The sequence below is a fragment of the Martes martes genome (genome assembly GCF_963455335.1).
Source record: "Martes martes genome assembly, chromosome: 16".
NCBI lineage: Eukaryota > Metazoa > Chordata > Mammalia > Carnivora > Mustelidae > Martes > Martes martes.
Genome location: NC_137904.1, coordinates 63,960,639 through 63,976,027, shown reverse-complemented (window position 1 = coordinate 63,976,027; position 15,389 = coordinate 63,960,639). Strand labels below are relative to the sequence as shown.

The following is a 15,389-nucleotide window of genomic DNA, read 5'->3' as shown; positions in this document are numbered from 1 at the left end:
AGGATAAAGAAGATGTGGTGTATCTGTACAGTGGAATACTGCGCAGCCATCAAAACCCCCCAGATCCTGCCTTTTACAAAGACGCAGATGGAACTAGAGGGTATTATGCTGAGCGAAGTAAGTCAATCAGAAAAAGACAATTATCGGGGCACCTGGGTGGCTCAGTGGGTTAAAGCCTCTGCCTTCGGCTCGGGTCATGATCCCAGGGTCCTGGGATCGAGCCCCACATCGGGCTCTTGGCTCAGCGGGGAGCCTGCTTCCTCCTCTCTCTCTCTCTCTGCCTGCCTGTCTGCTTACCTGTCTGTCAAATACATAAATAAAATCTTAAAAAAAAAAAAGATAATTATCATATGATCTTACTGATAGGAGGAATTTGAGAAACAAGACAGAGCAGCAAAGGGGAAGGGAGGGAAAAACAAAACAAGACGAAATCGGGGGAGACAAACCATAAGAGACCTTGGGAAACAGACAGAGGGTGGCTAGAGGGGTGGGGCTGGGGGCCCAGGGGCACTGGGTGACGGGCACTAGGGAGGACACGGGATGCGATGAGCACCGGGTGTTGTGAGCAACTGATGCATCACTGACTTCTGTCCCTGAAACTAATAGTACACTCTGTTAATTAATTAAATTTAAATTAAAAAAGGTCTGGGATAAAACTCATAACGTAAAAGCATACACACACCTGCGTATGCAGCGCAGAGATACGCGTGTGGCCGCGTACGTGCACTCTCTGGTGCGCGCGTGTACGGACGACAGGCCTGCAGAGCTTGGGGGTCCTTGGGAGGGTGGTCGGTGCTTGTCCACAGCTCTGGTGTCTACGTCCTTCTGGGTCCTGTGCAGCCAGAAAAGCACGGCAGGGGAGAGAGGGGTGAGGGGTCGCCTAGAGACGCCGTGACGCGGGAGAAGGAACGGACAGGAGGGCTGCAGTGACAACCAGGGCCTGTTGTTTGTAAAGGCAGGTGCTTCTGAGTCAGTGCTTGGCATGGGTTATCTTGGGGGAATGCAGAGGGGAGGGGAGTGTGGCTTCTCCTTTCTCTCTGTGCTGCTTTGCTCTACACATGGATTCATTTCATAATTTAGAGCAAGAGTTTTCCGCGTTTGTGGTCGCACACTTGATCCCTGCAGAAAGATACAAGGAAGGCCTGGTGAGCGTAAGCGCTGTTTGCATCTGGCGTACCTCCTTGTTTCTTCCCTGTTGTTTTAGGTCAGTTGTGTAAATGGTGATTGTAGAGATAACGGAGTACACTGCTGAAGATGCAGCTGAACTGTAGCATGTTTGATGACTGACAGCCACTGCGGCTGTCTGTCCCTGGGTTTGGGGAGGCTCCTGGCGTGCGTCGGTGCCCCCACGCTTGGGGGTGGACGATGCGTAGCCAGGAGAGTGAGGTGTACTTGGAGGTGGGTGTGCAGGGGTGGTGTATGGTGTTCGGGGCTGTGGCCTGGATGCGATCATCGGGGCATAAAGTGGAGCTGAGCGTCCAGGGTCAGAATGGCCTTCAGCACGGACAGGTGGGCCGCAGCAGACTGACTGTGCCCCCGCAGGGTGCCGGGCGGCACCTGGAAGCCAAGCAGAGAAAGGGTTTCCTTGTCACATGGTGCTGACAAGTCGAGAATGGGGTGCTGCCAGCACCACGTGACTGTTTGGGGTTTTGTTTTTGTTTTTGTTTTTTTTTAAAGATTTTATTTATTTATTTGACAGACAAAGATCGCAAGTAGGCAGAGAGAGAGGAGGAAGCAGGCTCTCCGCCGAGCAGAGAGCCCGATGCGGGGCTCGATCCCAGGACCCTGGGATCATGACCTGAGCCGAAGGCAGAGGCTTTAACCCACTGAGCCACCCAGGCGCCCCTGGGGCTTTTTTAAATATGAGAGGAATAACCTGTATGTGTGTGCTACTGGCATTGGTCCCGTGGCAAGGGCGACTGGTGGTGGGCGAGCTCGGGGGCTTGGAGAGACAGGAACGGACCAGGTGGGGACGGCCGTGGACCCCGAGGTCCCGAGCTGGCCGGCGGCTGCTGGAAGGCTGGGACGGGCGGTCTTGGAGGACCGGTTTGGTCACAGGAAGCCAGTCATCAGCTGAGAACAGGGCAGAAACAGGCAGAGCTGCCGGAAGCCTGGAAGTGTCTAGACAGCCGCTGAAGGGACGGCTGAGGATGGGCAGCAGGACCTCGAGGGGCTGCGTCACAGCTCAGTTTCATGTGAATCACGAGTGCAAGTCTGTCTCTAAGTTAACCTACGGGACATTTTACTGGTATGAAATCAAGTGTTTGTTTATTGTGGAAAATCAAAGAGTTTTGGTTATAGGAAACAGGCACCGGGCACCGCTCCTCACCTGCCCCCCCGGGCCTGCCGTGCGCACGTGGATGCACCGTCAGCGGGTCTGCAGCCTCTGCACACGGTCCAGGCTTAGAGACTGTGCCAGGTGTCACCGCTGGGTCCCGGGACGGTAGCGGTGGGCAGGTCACTCTGGGGTCTTCCTGCAGGCTGTCTCTGGGCCGACTGGGGGGCGCCCCAGTGCGGTTTGGCGGGCGCCACAGAACCCAGACTGTGAGAGCCAGGTTGGGAGGAGCCTGTCCGGGGCGCACACGTCCGGAGGGCGCGGCGCATCTGGGAGCCGAGGCTCGGCGGTAGCTCCGGGGTGCTCAGATGGTGAGGCGGGTGGTAGGAAGACATGTCCAGAGACATGGAAGGTGGTTCTGGGACGTCCCTGCTGGACGGGATGTGGAGGCAGGAGGATTTCACAGCACAAGCCTCAGGGAGCCGGGCCAGGGGAGGGCAGCAGGAGGGAGGTGGGAGGTGGGCCTGAAATCAGGATGAGACGCGGCAGGAGAGCGCTGGAAAGCAGGTTGCACGCGGGAGGTCAGTGTTGCTGAAGATCATTTTAGGGGAGTTGGGGAACCCAGTGCGAAGGCTTGTGCTGTAGTTCAGGGGCACATGTCCTCTCCCTGTGGCCTTTGGGCTGGGGGCCCTGGAGGGCTCCAGGATGGCAGGGACGAACCCAGGCTGAATCTGGAACCTGTGGTGAGTAGCCCACTGAGAGCCAGGGGCCCGTGTTTGGTGTTTGTGGTCTGGCCTGGCCCAGCAAGCCGTTTGTGGCATTCCCTGCGTTGGAAACCCTGGAGGAGGTGAGAGGACAGGGAGGTGGTGGGGCAGGAAGGTGGGGTCCCACAGGTCATGAGGAGGAGGGCACATAGGTGGTGGGGGGTGTCCCTCCTTCAGGGAGCTGGCCGTTGAGGGACCTGGGTTTGGCCTGGTGCCGGGCGCTCTCCGTGGTGCTTCCTGGGGCATCCCGTCGCTCGCTCTGGCCGTGTGCGGTGTGTCACTTGTGGAGGGAGAGCTGTGTTTCAGGCTGTGGTGCGTTCTCCCAGATCGCCAGGAAGGGGGGGGCACAGTTCACACGTGCGGGCTGGGCCGCAGACCTTCCTGCCCTTGCCATGCGCGGGCGCAGTGCTGCTCGCCGGACCCTGCTCGGTGCCCGCCTCGTCCCGGGGTCTTCTGAACCCTTTGTGACTTGCCTTGCGGGGGGCACAGGGGCGTGTGGGAGGCAGCTCATTGTTTCTGCATTGTCTGTCGGGTGCTTGTGTGTTAACCCTCTGTCATGTGTTGCAGACACACGCCAGGCTGCCCTTCTCTTTATGTTTTTCCTACAAAAGGTGAAATAGTTTCTGATTTCAAAGATCCTTTTTGGGGGCACCTAGGTGGCTCAGTCAGTGAAGCGTCTGCCTTCTGCTCAGGTTATGATCTCGGGGTCCTGGGGTTGAGCCCTGCATCGGGCTCCCTGCTCAGCGGGGGGCGGGGGGGGTCTGCTTCTTCCTCTCCCTCTGCTCCTCTCCCTGGTCATGCTCTCTCCCTGAAATAAATAAAATCTTTTTTTTTAAAGATTTTTATTTATTTATTTGAGAACATGAGAACATTATTTGAGAGAACATGAGAGGAGAGAGGCCAGCGGGAGAAGCAGACTCCCCGCTGAGCAGGGAGCCCAATATGGGATTCGATCCCAGGACTCCAGGATCACGACCTGAGCCAAAGGCAGTCGCCCAACCAACTGAGCCACCCAGGCGCCCCAATAAAATCTTTTAAAAAAATCCTTTTTCATTATAATTTCTGCCTCTGTCATCACATTTAGGAAGTAATTCTTTACTCCAAAACTATATATATACCTACATTTTCTGCTAGTGCTTTCTTTCTCTAAAGATTATGTTTATTTATCTGACAGAGAGAGACACACCCAGAGAGGGAACACAGGCAGAGGGAGTGCGAGAGGGAGAAGCAGGCTTCCCGCGAGCAGGGAGCCCGATGCGGGGCTCGAACCCAGGACCCTGGGATCATGGCCTGAGCTGAAGGCAGACAGCTCACTGACTGAGCCCCCCAGGCGCCCCCTTCTAGTCCTTCTATATCTCTTTATTATAGTTCCGTAATACACTTTTGTATTTGTTAGGGTAAGACCCTTCATTCATTCAGCTTTTTTTTTTTTTTTAAGATTTTATTTATTTGACAGACAGAGATCACAAGTAGGCAGAGAGGCAGGCAGAGGGAGAGGGGGAAGCAGGCTCCCCCCTGAGCAGAGAGCCCGATGTAGGGCTTGATCCCAGGATCCTGGGATCATGACCTGAGCCGAAGGCAGACGCTTAATGACTGAGCCACCCAGGCGCCCATCATTCAGCTTTTTTAAACAAATGTTTCAGTTACAGGATTTTATGTTTGCTACATAATGGGCGTTATTCAGGAACATTTATCAATCAAGAAATTGCTGGGATGCCTGGGTGTCTCAGTCAGTGAAGCGTCTGCCTTCAGCTCAGGTCATGATCTCAGGGTCCTGGGATCGAGTCCCACATCGGGCTCTCTGCTCAGCGGGGAGCCTGCTTCTCTCTCTCCTGCTGCCTGCAGTCCCCCTGTTTATACTCTCACGATCTCTCGCTCTCACTCTCTCTGGCAAATAAAATCTTTAAAAAAGAAAGAAAGAAAGATGAAAAAATTGCAAGAGAAGCAATTCTGAACAACGTATTGGCATAATATCCCACTCTAGGAGAAAGGACTTTGTGGTACCTGTGGTACCTCTTCTTTTCTTTGAGTTAGAGGTAGAGTGTTGCTCAGCACGGGCGCAGTCAGGACTGGGGGTCTGTGGCCACAGCCCCCCCCCCCAAGGGGAGGAGTTGAGTTGGGATGTGTGACCTCATGGTGCCAGCGCCATGTGGAGGAGAGTGTGCCCAGTTCTGATGCTGAGCTCCTGAGCTGAGATGTGGACAGACCTGGTCTCTAACCCCCTCTGCCCCTACCAGGCTCTTGATCTCAAGCACATGAATCACCTGGTAGCCCTTGGTGTCTCCATGTGCTGGGACCCGGTGGTTGTATACATGTGGTGTCTAGCCTGGACTGTGCACCGCCAGCGCCTAATACATGCCAGCTACTGGTCTGTTGGCACTGACAGACACTCTGGAGGTGCTTATCGACAGGGCTGTTTCCTAGACTGTGATTCTTGGAGAAACTTTGCTCTGAGAACTTTGATTTTTTCCTCTGTCCCGTGAAGTCAGATCGAGCTGCTGGCGCCACCTGTTATCCTTCCTGCCAGTTCTCTCAAGAGAAGAGTCACACAGTAGGGATTCCATTTGCCTTTTTTTTTTTTTTAATTTTTTAAAGATTTTTAAAAATTTATTTGACAGAGAAAGAGTGAGGGAGAGGCAGGCAGAGCAGGCAGAAGGTGAAGCAGGCTCCCTACTGAGCAGGGAGCCCAGTGCGGGGCTCGATCCCAGGACCCTGAGATCATGACCTGAGCCGAAGGCAGCCGCTCAACCCACTGAGCCACCCAGGCGCCCCTCATTTGCCTTTTCCAAGCAAGATGGCGCCCTGGTCAGTGGCGCTTGCCCTTGTCCTGGCACAAGCACGGAGCTCCCTGGACTGCTCCGTGGTATCACGGCGGTGGTGCCCCTGTCCGAAGACACGGCTGAGGCAGGGGCCAGGGCACCAGGGACCTCAGCCCCTGCCTCTCCCAGAGGCGTGCTCCCTGTGGAAATGAAACCGCTGACACTTTGTCAGCTGCCAACCTGGGAATTAAGAGGCCCTCCTCCCCCAGCCCGACATCTGCTGACGCCCATAAAAAGTAATTGCTTTTGAGATGCTGTATAGGGCTGGGGACTGGCTGGCAGAAACATCGGTGTGGAGGCATGGGGGAGAGATCGAAGTTACCTGTTTTCCCCCCTGGGGAACAGAGAGGGATACAACACCTTTATTTTCCTGGGGAGCAGAAAGGTACAATTGGGTAGTTAAATTTGAAAGAGAAGAGCATGACACAGAAAAAAGAGAGAGAGAGAGAGAGGGGCGTTTAACGAGAAAATTCCCTAGAGGGGAAGATTAAAGCGAACAGGTGCTGGAAGAATGTTTCTGCATATTAGAGCTTAATTAGCTTGGAAGATGAATTCCAGATGGGCTAATTATGTATGAGTTGTTGCAGGTTGTTTCTGGTAGGGGCAAGCGTGTATTTTTGGAAGTGGTGATTTAGTTGGATTGGATTTGATTCCTGCCTCCTACCACATCTCCTCCACTGGGCAACTGCCGATTCCGGGGCCCCAGGACCCACTCAGCCGGCCTGTGTGTCAGGCTGCCCCCGTCCAAGCCGGTGGAGCCTGAGAAAGCTGGGCCCAGCCTGATGGCCGCAGAAAGCAGCGCGGGGCGGCCACCTGTCACGTGGACTGGAAAGTAATTCCAACTTCAAAGGAAGGCAGACAGACAAAGCAGTGAGTTGTTTCCAGGAATGCGTCCTTTGATGGGGTGCTAATGCTTCCCGTGTAGCTAGCTGGTTAGACAGATTTGGACCGTTTTCTGGGAGAGCAAAGGAGCGGGTTCTGGTTGGCAGCTCTCAGGTTGTGAATCAAGGAAAGGTCTGGAAGGCATGGGTAAACAGATGTATTGCAGACCAGGAATCTTAATTTCTAAACAAAAGGATCTGGACCAAGTAGGACCTCTGGACTTGCCGTTAGGGTGATGGACTTGCTTCAACTTAGGAACGCCTGTGAAGGTTGTTTCGAAAGACGGTGTGCATCTCTGTGGTCCCCGGAAGGGTGGGATGTGCCGGGGCAGCCCGGCAGTGGCCTGTGGGCCTCAGGGGGGTCTGAGGGCTTTAATAAATGTAAACTTTTATGGAAGGCCCCATAATTGGAAGTTATGGATGTATAATTTATATATGACTCAGTGAATGATTTATATGATGTTAAGTGATGATTTAGATAGAAAATATGACCCCCTCTCACAGAATCTTTAATGAAAAGTGTGGGTTCTTATGAATTTATTTCTAGAGCTCTGTTTGAACTCAGCATGTTTGACATAAATCAGATATAATTGTCATTTTATGATTAATGAACATATGCTGGCCGTTTTTCCCCATAATTAAACTTTATGTTCTGTACATCTGACAAAGCAAAACAAGTTCAGACTTTGACAGATTGGTGGTGGGGGTTTCCCCGCCTGCGTATTTGTGTGTGTGCTCATTTGCGTATTATTTGTTTTCCTGACGTTCGGGATTAAGTCGGGCTTCAGGGGTGCACTCGGCTCAGACCCGAGACTGAGGGCCTCGCGGGCGGGAGGCAGTGGAGCGGGTGTAGCGGGCGACAGGTGGGAGGGAGCCCTGGGCTGGTGAGTGTGCTGGGTCGGGGTTGTGACGCACGCTCCCAGTGGTGACGTCCCATTAGCCCAGGGCACGGCCGCTTTTCATGGTGTGGCTACCGCGCCGAGCTCTGAGAAGTGACGGCAGGTGGCTTTGTGGCAAAAACACACACAGCTCCTCTCTGCTTTTCCTGCACTTCAGCGAGACTTAGAATCGTTGAGAAGGTAGGATGACAAGCGTGCGGAAGACAAAGCGCGTCTCTGGTCGGCACACCTTCCCTCACCCCGCTCACTTCTGTTTCCCGTTTCAGGACATAGACAAGTTTGGCAATGAGATCACCCAGCTGGCCCGGCCCCTGCCCGTGGAGTATCTGATCATAGACGTAAGTGTGCGGCACACACCACCACCCTGGGCGGCCAGATGCAGGCTGGGTGTGGGCGGCGGCAGCTTGGACAGTTGCCCCTCTGCTTGGCCCGGGACAGGCGCCCCGGAAGTAGATGCATCATTGAGCTCCTGTCATCCCTGAAGAGTGGGCGATTCTAAGGGCTTTTTCTTCTAGTTTCGGTTTATTTCCTTAAAAACAGCTTAGGGTTTACCTTCTCCCAAACTAAAGTGCAGGACCACTGACCTGGTCAGGCAGCCTCTGGAGGTCAGCGTGTGCAGGTCCGACCCTGGTCACAGCTCAGTTGCCAGAGCCGGGCTCGCGGTGGGCCAGCCGCGACTGTCCTTGAGTGAAGTGCTTGTGTGCTCGCTTGCGGGGAGCTGCAGGAGCCCAGCGGGCAGTTGGCTACGAGGCCCCATCCCAGTCTCGGCTCTTTTCTGGAGGCGTGCTCTGCTCATGGAGGTGCGGCCCCAGGCTAGAGGGTGGCAGTGGGCTCCAGCGTGAACGTCGCACATTCGCAGAAGTCAGCTCTGTCCCACGGGGACGGGCGGCTGCTCATTTCCTAACCGACCTGCCAGGTTCTCTCCGGGCCCCATTTGGGCTCACGAAGGGCACGTGATTCAGGCTATAAAATATCGAGTTTGGAGCAACGGGTCCCCGGGAGCCAAGCCCATCGGTGCGCCATTCCAGTTGGCAGCTCCCGAGAACATATTTATTACCTCGGCCGTAAAGGCATCTGTGTTTTAGACTACCCAGGGTGTAATTAAGATGAAAACAGATTGATGGAACATGCACTTAGGAGGAGTCGGCGTGATTGAAAGGCAGCTTTCTGAGGTCTTCTCTCCCTGTGGCCTCCCCACCCCTTTCTTTTTACAAAAGAGCCAAGTTCGTGCTTAGTGTGCTGTCAGTAGAGTTTGGTCGTGAAGGAACATTCCGCCTCGTGACAGCCACGCTCTCCGTTGCGGAACGAGGTTGGAGCAGCCCCTTGAGAGCAGGTGTCCAGACCGGTGTGCTCAGCCCCTCGGCGAGCCTCGCGAGCAGGCTGCCGGCTCAGGAAAGAGAAGGCGTGAGCCACCGTCCCTGGGCTGCTGTGGTGGTGCGGTTGGGGGTGTCTGGGCATCGGCTACATGACCTGAGACAGGCTTGGGGGCTGTGGTTTAGGTGCCGGGCGCCCTGCACCCCTCCTTGGGGTCTGCGGTAGTCACAGACTGCCTGGTGAACTCGTGCTGTTCTGCGCGAAGGGGAGGTTACCAGCCGGGCAGAGACGTCTCTTAGTTCCACACCGATTGCCCGGTGGGTGTCTGCTGCCGCTGGCCCCCCGCCGAGTCTGCCTTCCCAGAGTGGAGGTGCTGTGCCGTCCACAGGCCTTCGTCTCCGCGGCGCGGGTCGCTCTCCCGCCCTCTGGAACCGTGGCAGCCGCTGGCCCTGGTAAGGGCGTGTGCGTCTGAGCCTCGGTGGATGCCGGCTCCCGGGGGCGGCTCTGGCTCTAGAGGAGCAGGCCGAGGCTTAGGCTCCGTGGCTGACAGAGGCCATGCGGCCGTACGCGGCACGGTGGCCGGAGTCTGCGGGCTGCACGGTCTCATCAGTAAAACACCAGCGGGAGTGGCGCCTGGCTATGGCCTCAGTTGCTGGAGTGTGTGACTCGATCTCGGGGTTGTGAGTTCAAGCCCCACATTGGGTGCAGACAGGACTTAAAAATAACACCTTTAGAAGAGCAGCAGGGTCAGGTCTCCGACGCCGCTGCCGGCTCAGCCGTCTCCCAGCGCGCTGGTGCAGTCGCCCGGATCCCGGGCTAGCCCGCCTGAAGCGGCCCGCGGCCGTCGCTGATGCAGAGAACAGACCGGAACACCGCGTCTTCACTCTTACCAATAGTCCCAGAGGAACCAGAATAGCCCCGCTAAGTCTGGACGAGGTGTGATCTGCTGGCGCTAGTGTCCTGTTGGAGAGGAAAGGCTGTGTCGACCCAAGGGTGGTTGACGGCTCACACTTGGGCGCCTCCGTGGGGAGGCGCGTCTGCTGGGGAGCGCAGACCTGTATCTGTATCCATTCTTGCACATTTGCCACCTGTAGTTTCTGTTGATGAAGCGTTTGATGTAAAATGCCCTCTCTTGTTCCTAAAGCGTGTCTGAGCCAGACGAAGGGCTTAGGTGCCCCTTTGGACACAAGCTCTCTTTTTTTTTTTTTTTTTTAAGATTTTATTTATTTATTTGTCAGAGAGAGTGAGCACAGGCAGACAGAGAGGCAGACAGAGGCAGAGGGAGAAGCAGGCTCCCCGCTGAGCAAGGAGCCCGATGTGGGACTCGATCCCAGGACCCTGGGATCACGACCTGAGCCGAAGGCAGCCGCTTAACCAACTGAGCCACCCAGGCATCCCTGGACACAAGCTCTTGACCCCAGCCCGTCTGTGGGGAGAGCAGGAGTGCCCTGTGCCGCGCGTCAGAAGCGTGGCTTCTCATGCTGTGTCCACATGGTGGGGCCGGACGGCCTGAGGGGCCTCAGCAGGCTCTCTGGAGGTCACTGCATCTCCCAGACCGTCACGGCTGACCTGAGAGTTCTGGCCTCATCCATCGTGTCCCCATGGCTCACCCTCCGGCTCCTCCCCGGGCGAGGGCCTCTGTGTGAGCGGCTCGGCCGACGGAAGCCCCGAGTTAGGTGTTGAGGAGGCCTGCACACTCGGACGGCCTGCGGATGGCCCTGTCCTCGAGTGTGTGAACGGTGATCCTTCCGTTGGCCTCCGGGACCAGTGTCAGGGCTTTTGTTTCGGGTTTCATTAACGGGGGACTATGGCGTCCAGTGGGGAACGGTTAGGACTCTGAGGCCGGAGCTCAGGGGAGGTGCCGTGCTCGGGGCTGCTTGGGCCCCTGGGGCTGCTTGCAGCACGATTTATCAAGGCTTGTGTGTTTGTTTGCTAGATCACAACAACCTTCCCCAAGGACCCAGTTCATACTTTCTCCATTTCACAAAGTCCGTTTCCTATTGAAAACCGGGACGTCCTGGGTGAGACACAGGTAAGCTCTTCGTCTTTACAGACATGATTTAACGTGACTCCTGCTTGTTTATCTAGTGTCAGTGACGTTTTTCCAGAAAGTACCAAGCTTTCAAACTCTCCTGATTGATTCTTGTGACAAAGCCCAGCTAGGACATTTTCTGAGACTCAGTTGGTCACCGTGACATCCTCTCTGGGGCCGGGGCTGACAGATAACCGCAGCAGCAAACCCCCGTAAGGCCTCGGGCCTGTGGATCTGCCAACGGGCCGTTCTCAGTTGACCTCTTCCTTCCTCAAATGTGTTTGTCACTTGTGTCCTCTGCCAACAACTTCTTTAGTGTTTGTCCATTAACAAGCATCATCTCCTTGCGGAGACGTGGCACCTCGATGTTTGCTTTGGCTTCCCACCCTGTCACCTTCTGCGTTTCTTTTCTTTTTTTTTTTTTTTAAGATTTTATGTGTTTATTTCACAGAGAGAAACACAGCGAGAGAGGGAACAGGAGCAGGGGGAGAGAGGGAGGGAGAAGCAGGCTCCCTGCTTGGCAGGGAGCCCGATGCGGGGCTTGATCCCAGGACCCTGGGACCATGACCTGAGCCGAAGGCAGACGCTTAACAACTGAGCCCCCCAGGCGCCCACTTGCTGCTGCATTTCTCATGCACGGTCTGGGCTGTGTGGGCCTCGTGTGGCCTGGCCACCTGGGCTTTCCAGCACGCAGTGCGGATCCCACACAGCACATCCTATGCAGTGGGCCCTGCTCTCGGCTGCCCACTTGCCTCATGCTGCTGCACGGGCCGTCTGGGACATGCATTTCCTCTTAGGTCCTAGTTGTTACAGGCGTTGCAGGAAAGAGTATAGAGTCCTTGGGAAGTGCGGTGCGCTCTGATGCTTTGCTCTCCTCGTGGCCCCTCTGTGCGGTTACTCGGGGTGCTTGTAGAGGTGCAGAGCCACTCACTTCCTGGGCGGTCCTCTTGACCTCCTGGGTTAGTTTTGCTGAAGGTGGGTGTGTTGCATCTTCCCCCCCAACACACACACACATGCACGCACACATGCACACACACGCACGCATGCACACAGATCAGCAGCGCAGCTGGACAGCAAATGCACACAGGTTTTCTAGCCCTGGAGTGAGCCCTTCTGACAGACCACTTTCCTCCTGGAGTGGCAGGGGCATTTTTGGGCTTTCTGAGTGTGTCTGCAGCCGGCCCAGCTTTACATACACCCTCTCTCTCTCACACACACGTCCATGAGTCACACGTGTGGAGAGCACCTTCCTGGAGGACAGGCCAGAGCGCGTGTCGTAGCCACGTGTCCCTCTGGCCCAGGTCCACGTTGGTGCTTGAGAACCAGCCGGAGAGAGATGTGTGTCTGCACTCTGCATCCAGCCGGGACTCCGGAGGGGACAGATGGCTCTCTGGGCTCAGCACGGGGGCTGTCCTGGGACGCTCGTGCTCACTTGTTTCCTCCTGCCTCACCCCTGTAGGACTTCCACAGTTTGGCCACCTATCTGTCCCAGAATACCTCATCTGTGTTCCTGGACACCATCTCGGATTTCCACCTCCTGCTGTTTCTGGTCACCAATGAGGTCATGCCTCTGCAGGTACAGGCCTGAGTGTGTGCCCGCTGAGCCCCTGGCTTTGGTGGGCCCCGGGTGGGGGTTGCCTGTAGAGAGGTGCCGCCTTGCCTCACAGGTCAGAGCAGGGCTGCGGAGCTGGGTCGAAGTCCTTCCTACGTCCCGTGGGCAGTGGCTCTTCCCAGGAGGCTTACTGACAGGAGATGGAGTTTGCGCTGAAACCGCTTCCTTCGGTGCCCGCCCCTGGGGTCAGGGCAGGTGCATTTGTTTCAGTTCTGTGGAGCTCGGAGCCCTCGGAGCCCTCGGAGCTGCCTGCGGGCCGAGCGCCACAGCCCCCGCTGCCTTCCCGTCTCTTCCTCCTGAATCCGCCTGCGTTTTACCGCCGTAGCGCAGCAGGCTGGCTGCCGTCCAGGCCCGGGGTGCTCGGCTGAGAGTTGGCGTTTTTAAGACGCGCGGTTGCGGAGAAGAGGGCAGGTGTCACTGACAGCGGCTGCTCCCCGAGCCGTGCGGGGGCCGCGGGTCCACCCAGGAGGCTCTTACTTTGTGCCTTTTTTCCCTGCCTGAGACCCAAGGAGGCAGCAGAGAGGGGAACGACTTCTTTCTGAGCCTCTGGCTCGACACATTCCTTGAAGGTGACCGAATCGAGGGGAGAGGCCCCTCCGTCCCCACTGAGGCCCTGCGCCAGGCGGCCTGTGCCTGTTCCTGCATCCCGCTGGGTTTAGCTGCTGTCTGTATTTCGTCCCCAGACTGCCCGCTTCCGACATTTGACATCAGGCATCCTGAGGCTTCCGTCTCGGCCCCAGTGCAGCCGCTGCCCGTCCAGTGGGACAGGCGCCCGGCACCTGGGCTCTTCACACTAGGCCTCCTCGCCGGTGGCTGCGTACTGTTCGGCAGTCACCTGGTAGAAAACGTGTTCTGGGGAGCCCCTGACAGCTCCCGAAGGCTGAGTTTCTCATTAGATAAACTCTTTTAATTCCCTGCACTTGGACCATGGAGGTCTAGCACCTAGAGACGTGGTCGAGACGGTGGACAGCCTGCAGGGAGAGCGTGAGGGCGGAGGATGGACCCCAGGAGTGCAGGCCCTGTCCGTGCACCCAGCCCTCAGGATAAGGGACGTGAGCTCTAGTGCTTGGTGGTTGAGCACACAGGTCTGCTCGCGACAGAGAGCCGCACGGGACGGCTGTCTGGGAAGAACTTAAACCCAGCTCTAAAATTTAGCACTTGGTTTTGTAGACCTAAGCGTGTGGCGTTCGGTGTTTCATGGGGACGGTCCGTGAGGTTCTTCACTTGCCCGTGAAGCGGTGTGCTGCGGGGCAGGGGAGACTCCGTCCCGGGCGTGCGGCGTGCAGGGCTCACATTTGGCCTCTTGCAGGACAGCATCAGCTTGCTGCTGGAGGCCGTGAGGACTGGGAACGAGGAGCTCGCCCAGACGTGGAAGAAGTCTGAGCAGTGGGCCACCATCGAGCAGCTGTGCAGTAAGTGTCCTCCCCTTCCTTGGCCCTGAGGGTCCCGCCCTCGCGCCCCCACTGCCGGAGTGCAGGGAGCCAGACGCGCGCTCTGTGGAGCCTCTCAGACCGCAGACGCGCTCCGGTGGTGTTGCGGGCGGTCCCGTCGAGGACACAGACTTTCTCACCGCTGCGTTAGGCGTGCTCTCGGGGCCACACAGATCTGTGGGCACAGCTTTGCAGCTTCGTGGACGTGGAGGGTAGGCCAGTCCTCCGGCGTCGTAGGGGCAATTTGAACGTCCTTGTTTTAGGGAAACAGAAACCTTACGTTCGCCGCAGCACCGAAAGGTCAGAAACCTTTGGTCTCCTCAGGCTTTTCTTTTTCCCTTCTTTGTACTGGTCCTCAGAGCTTCCGTGAAGGGCAAGGAGGACGAACCGTACAGACTAGACTGTCCAGGACCCTGAGTCCCCTCGCTGCCCACACGGAGCCTTTGCCTGCAGTCCCAGGAGCTCTGGGTGGCGGCCTCTGGTGTGGCCCCTTTCCCTGTGGCTTTGAGAAATACTGGAATGCCCTCTTAGACAGCTTTGAGAATACATATAAAAAGTGTTTATACCATTTTCTCAAACTAGTGAGTTAGACACGAGAGCCAAAATTAGCCAAAGAAAACCTTGGTGCAGCCTAAGCCACGAGGGAGCCGAGGGGACACGTCGTTCTCTCGGGGGAGTGCCCGTCCCTGGGGGCCTGTGGTCTGAAGCGCCTCGGTACTGGTTGTGCTGCGCTTTGGGTCATGTTTTCCTTTCTGCACGTCTGCCGGCAGAGCGGTCATGGGGCTGGCCGACGTGCCGCGTGCTCTTGCCCTCGTGTTCTGCGGGGCTGTCCGTTCTAATGCAGCGGACCCGTCGTGGCCACCCAGTTCCCTAAGAGGAAGACCCGCAACCTCGTGTCCTCGGGTGGCCAGGGGTGTGGTGCGCCCTGCAGAGACGCCGGCTGCGGCAGTGCAGGCTGAGGGGCGCTGGGCCCCGGCCAGGACTGACAGGTCCCTGTGCTGGACCCCAGAATTAAGCATCCTGTGTCAGCTGCACTTGGATTAGACCGTTGACGCAAAGAGAGCAGCGTCAGTGAGCAGGGACATGGAATTTACCCTTGGCAAGAGCCCCGCACACCTTCGTCCCCTCGCACGCTGACTGCGTGAGAGCTGCCGGCGGCCTTGTAGAAACAGCCACTTCCTCTCGGGTCCAGGAAGCCGGCTCCTAGGCTTTTCCCCGAGACGTGAAAACAGGTCCACGCAGAGATGTGCGCGGGTGTGTTGGTGGCAGCTGTGCCGCTGACGGCTCCAAACCGCCAGCCACCCTGATGGGCAGCCGGAGGCGGTGCTCTCGCCGGGCACCCACGCTCTTCCCCGCACGCCCG

At 56.9% G+C, this 15,389-nt stretch overlaps 1 protein-coding gene across 1 annotated transcript in view; it reads left to right on the top strand.

Annotated features, from left to right (window-relative positions):
- NPLOC4 (NPL4 homolog, ubiquitin recognition factor) overlaps nucleotides 1-15,389 on the top strand; it is a 60,611-nt gene that overhangs the window by 42,701 nt on the left and 2,521 nt on the right. The window contains exons 13-16 of the mRNA XM_080825472.1: nucleotides 7,905-7,976; nucleotides 10,889-10,984; nucleotides 12,444-12,560; nucleotides 13,906-14,008. Coding sequence (XP_080681598.1) covers nucleotides 7,905-7,976; nucleotides 10,889-10,984; nucleotides 12,444-12,560; nucleotides 13,906-14,008 — 388 coding nt within the window. The remainder of the gene's footprint in view (nucleotides 1-7,904; nucleotides 7,977-10,888; nucleotides 10,985-12,443; nucleotides 12,561-13,905; nucleotides 14,009-15,389) is intronic.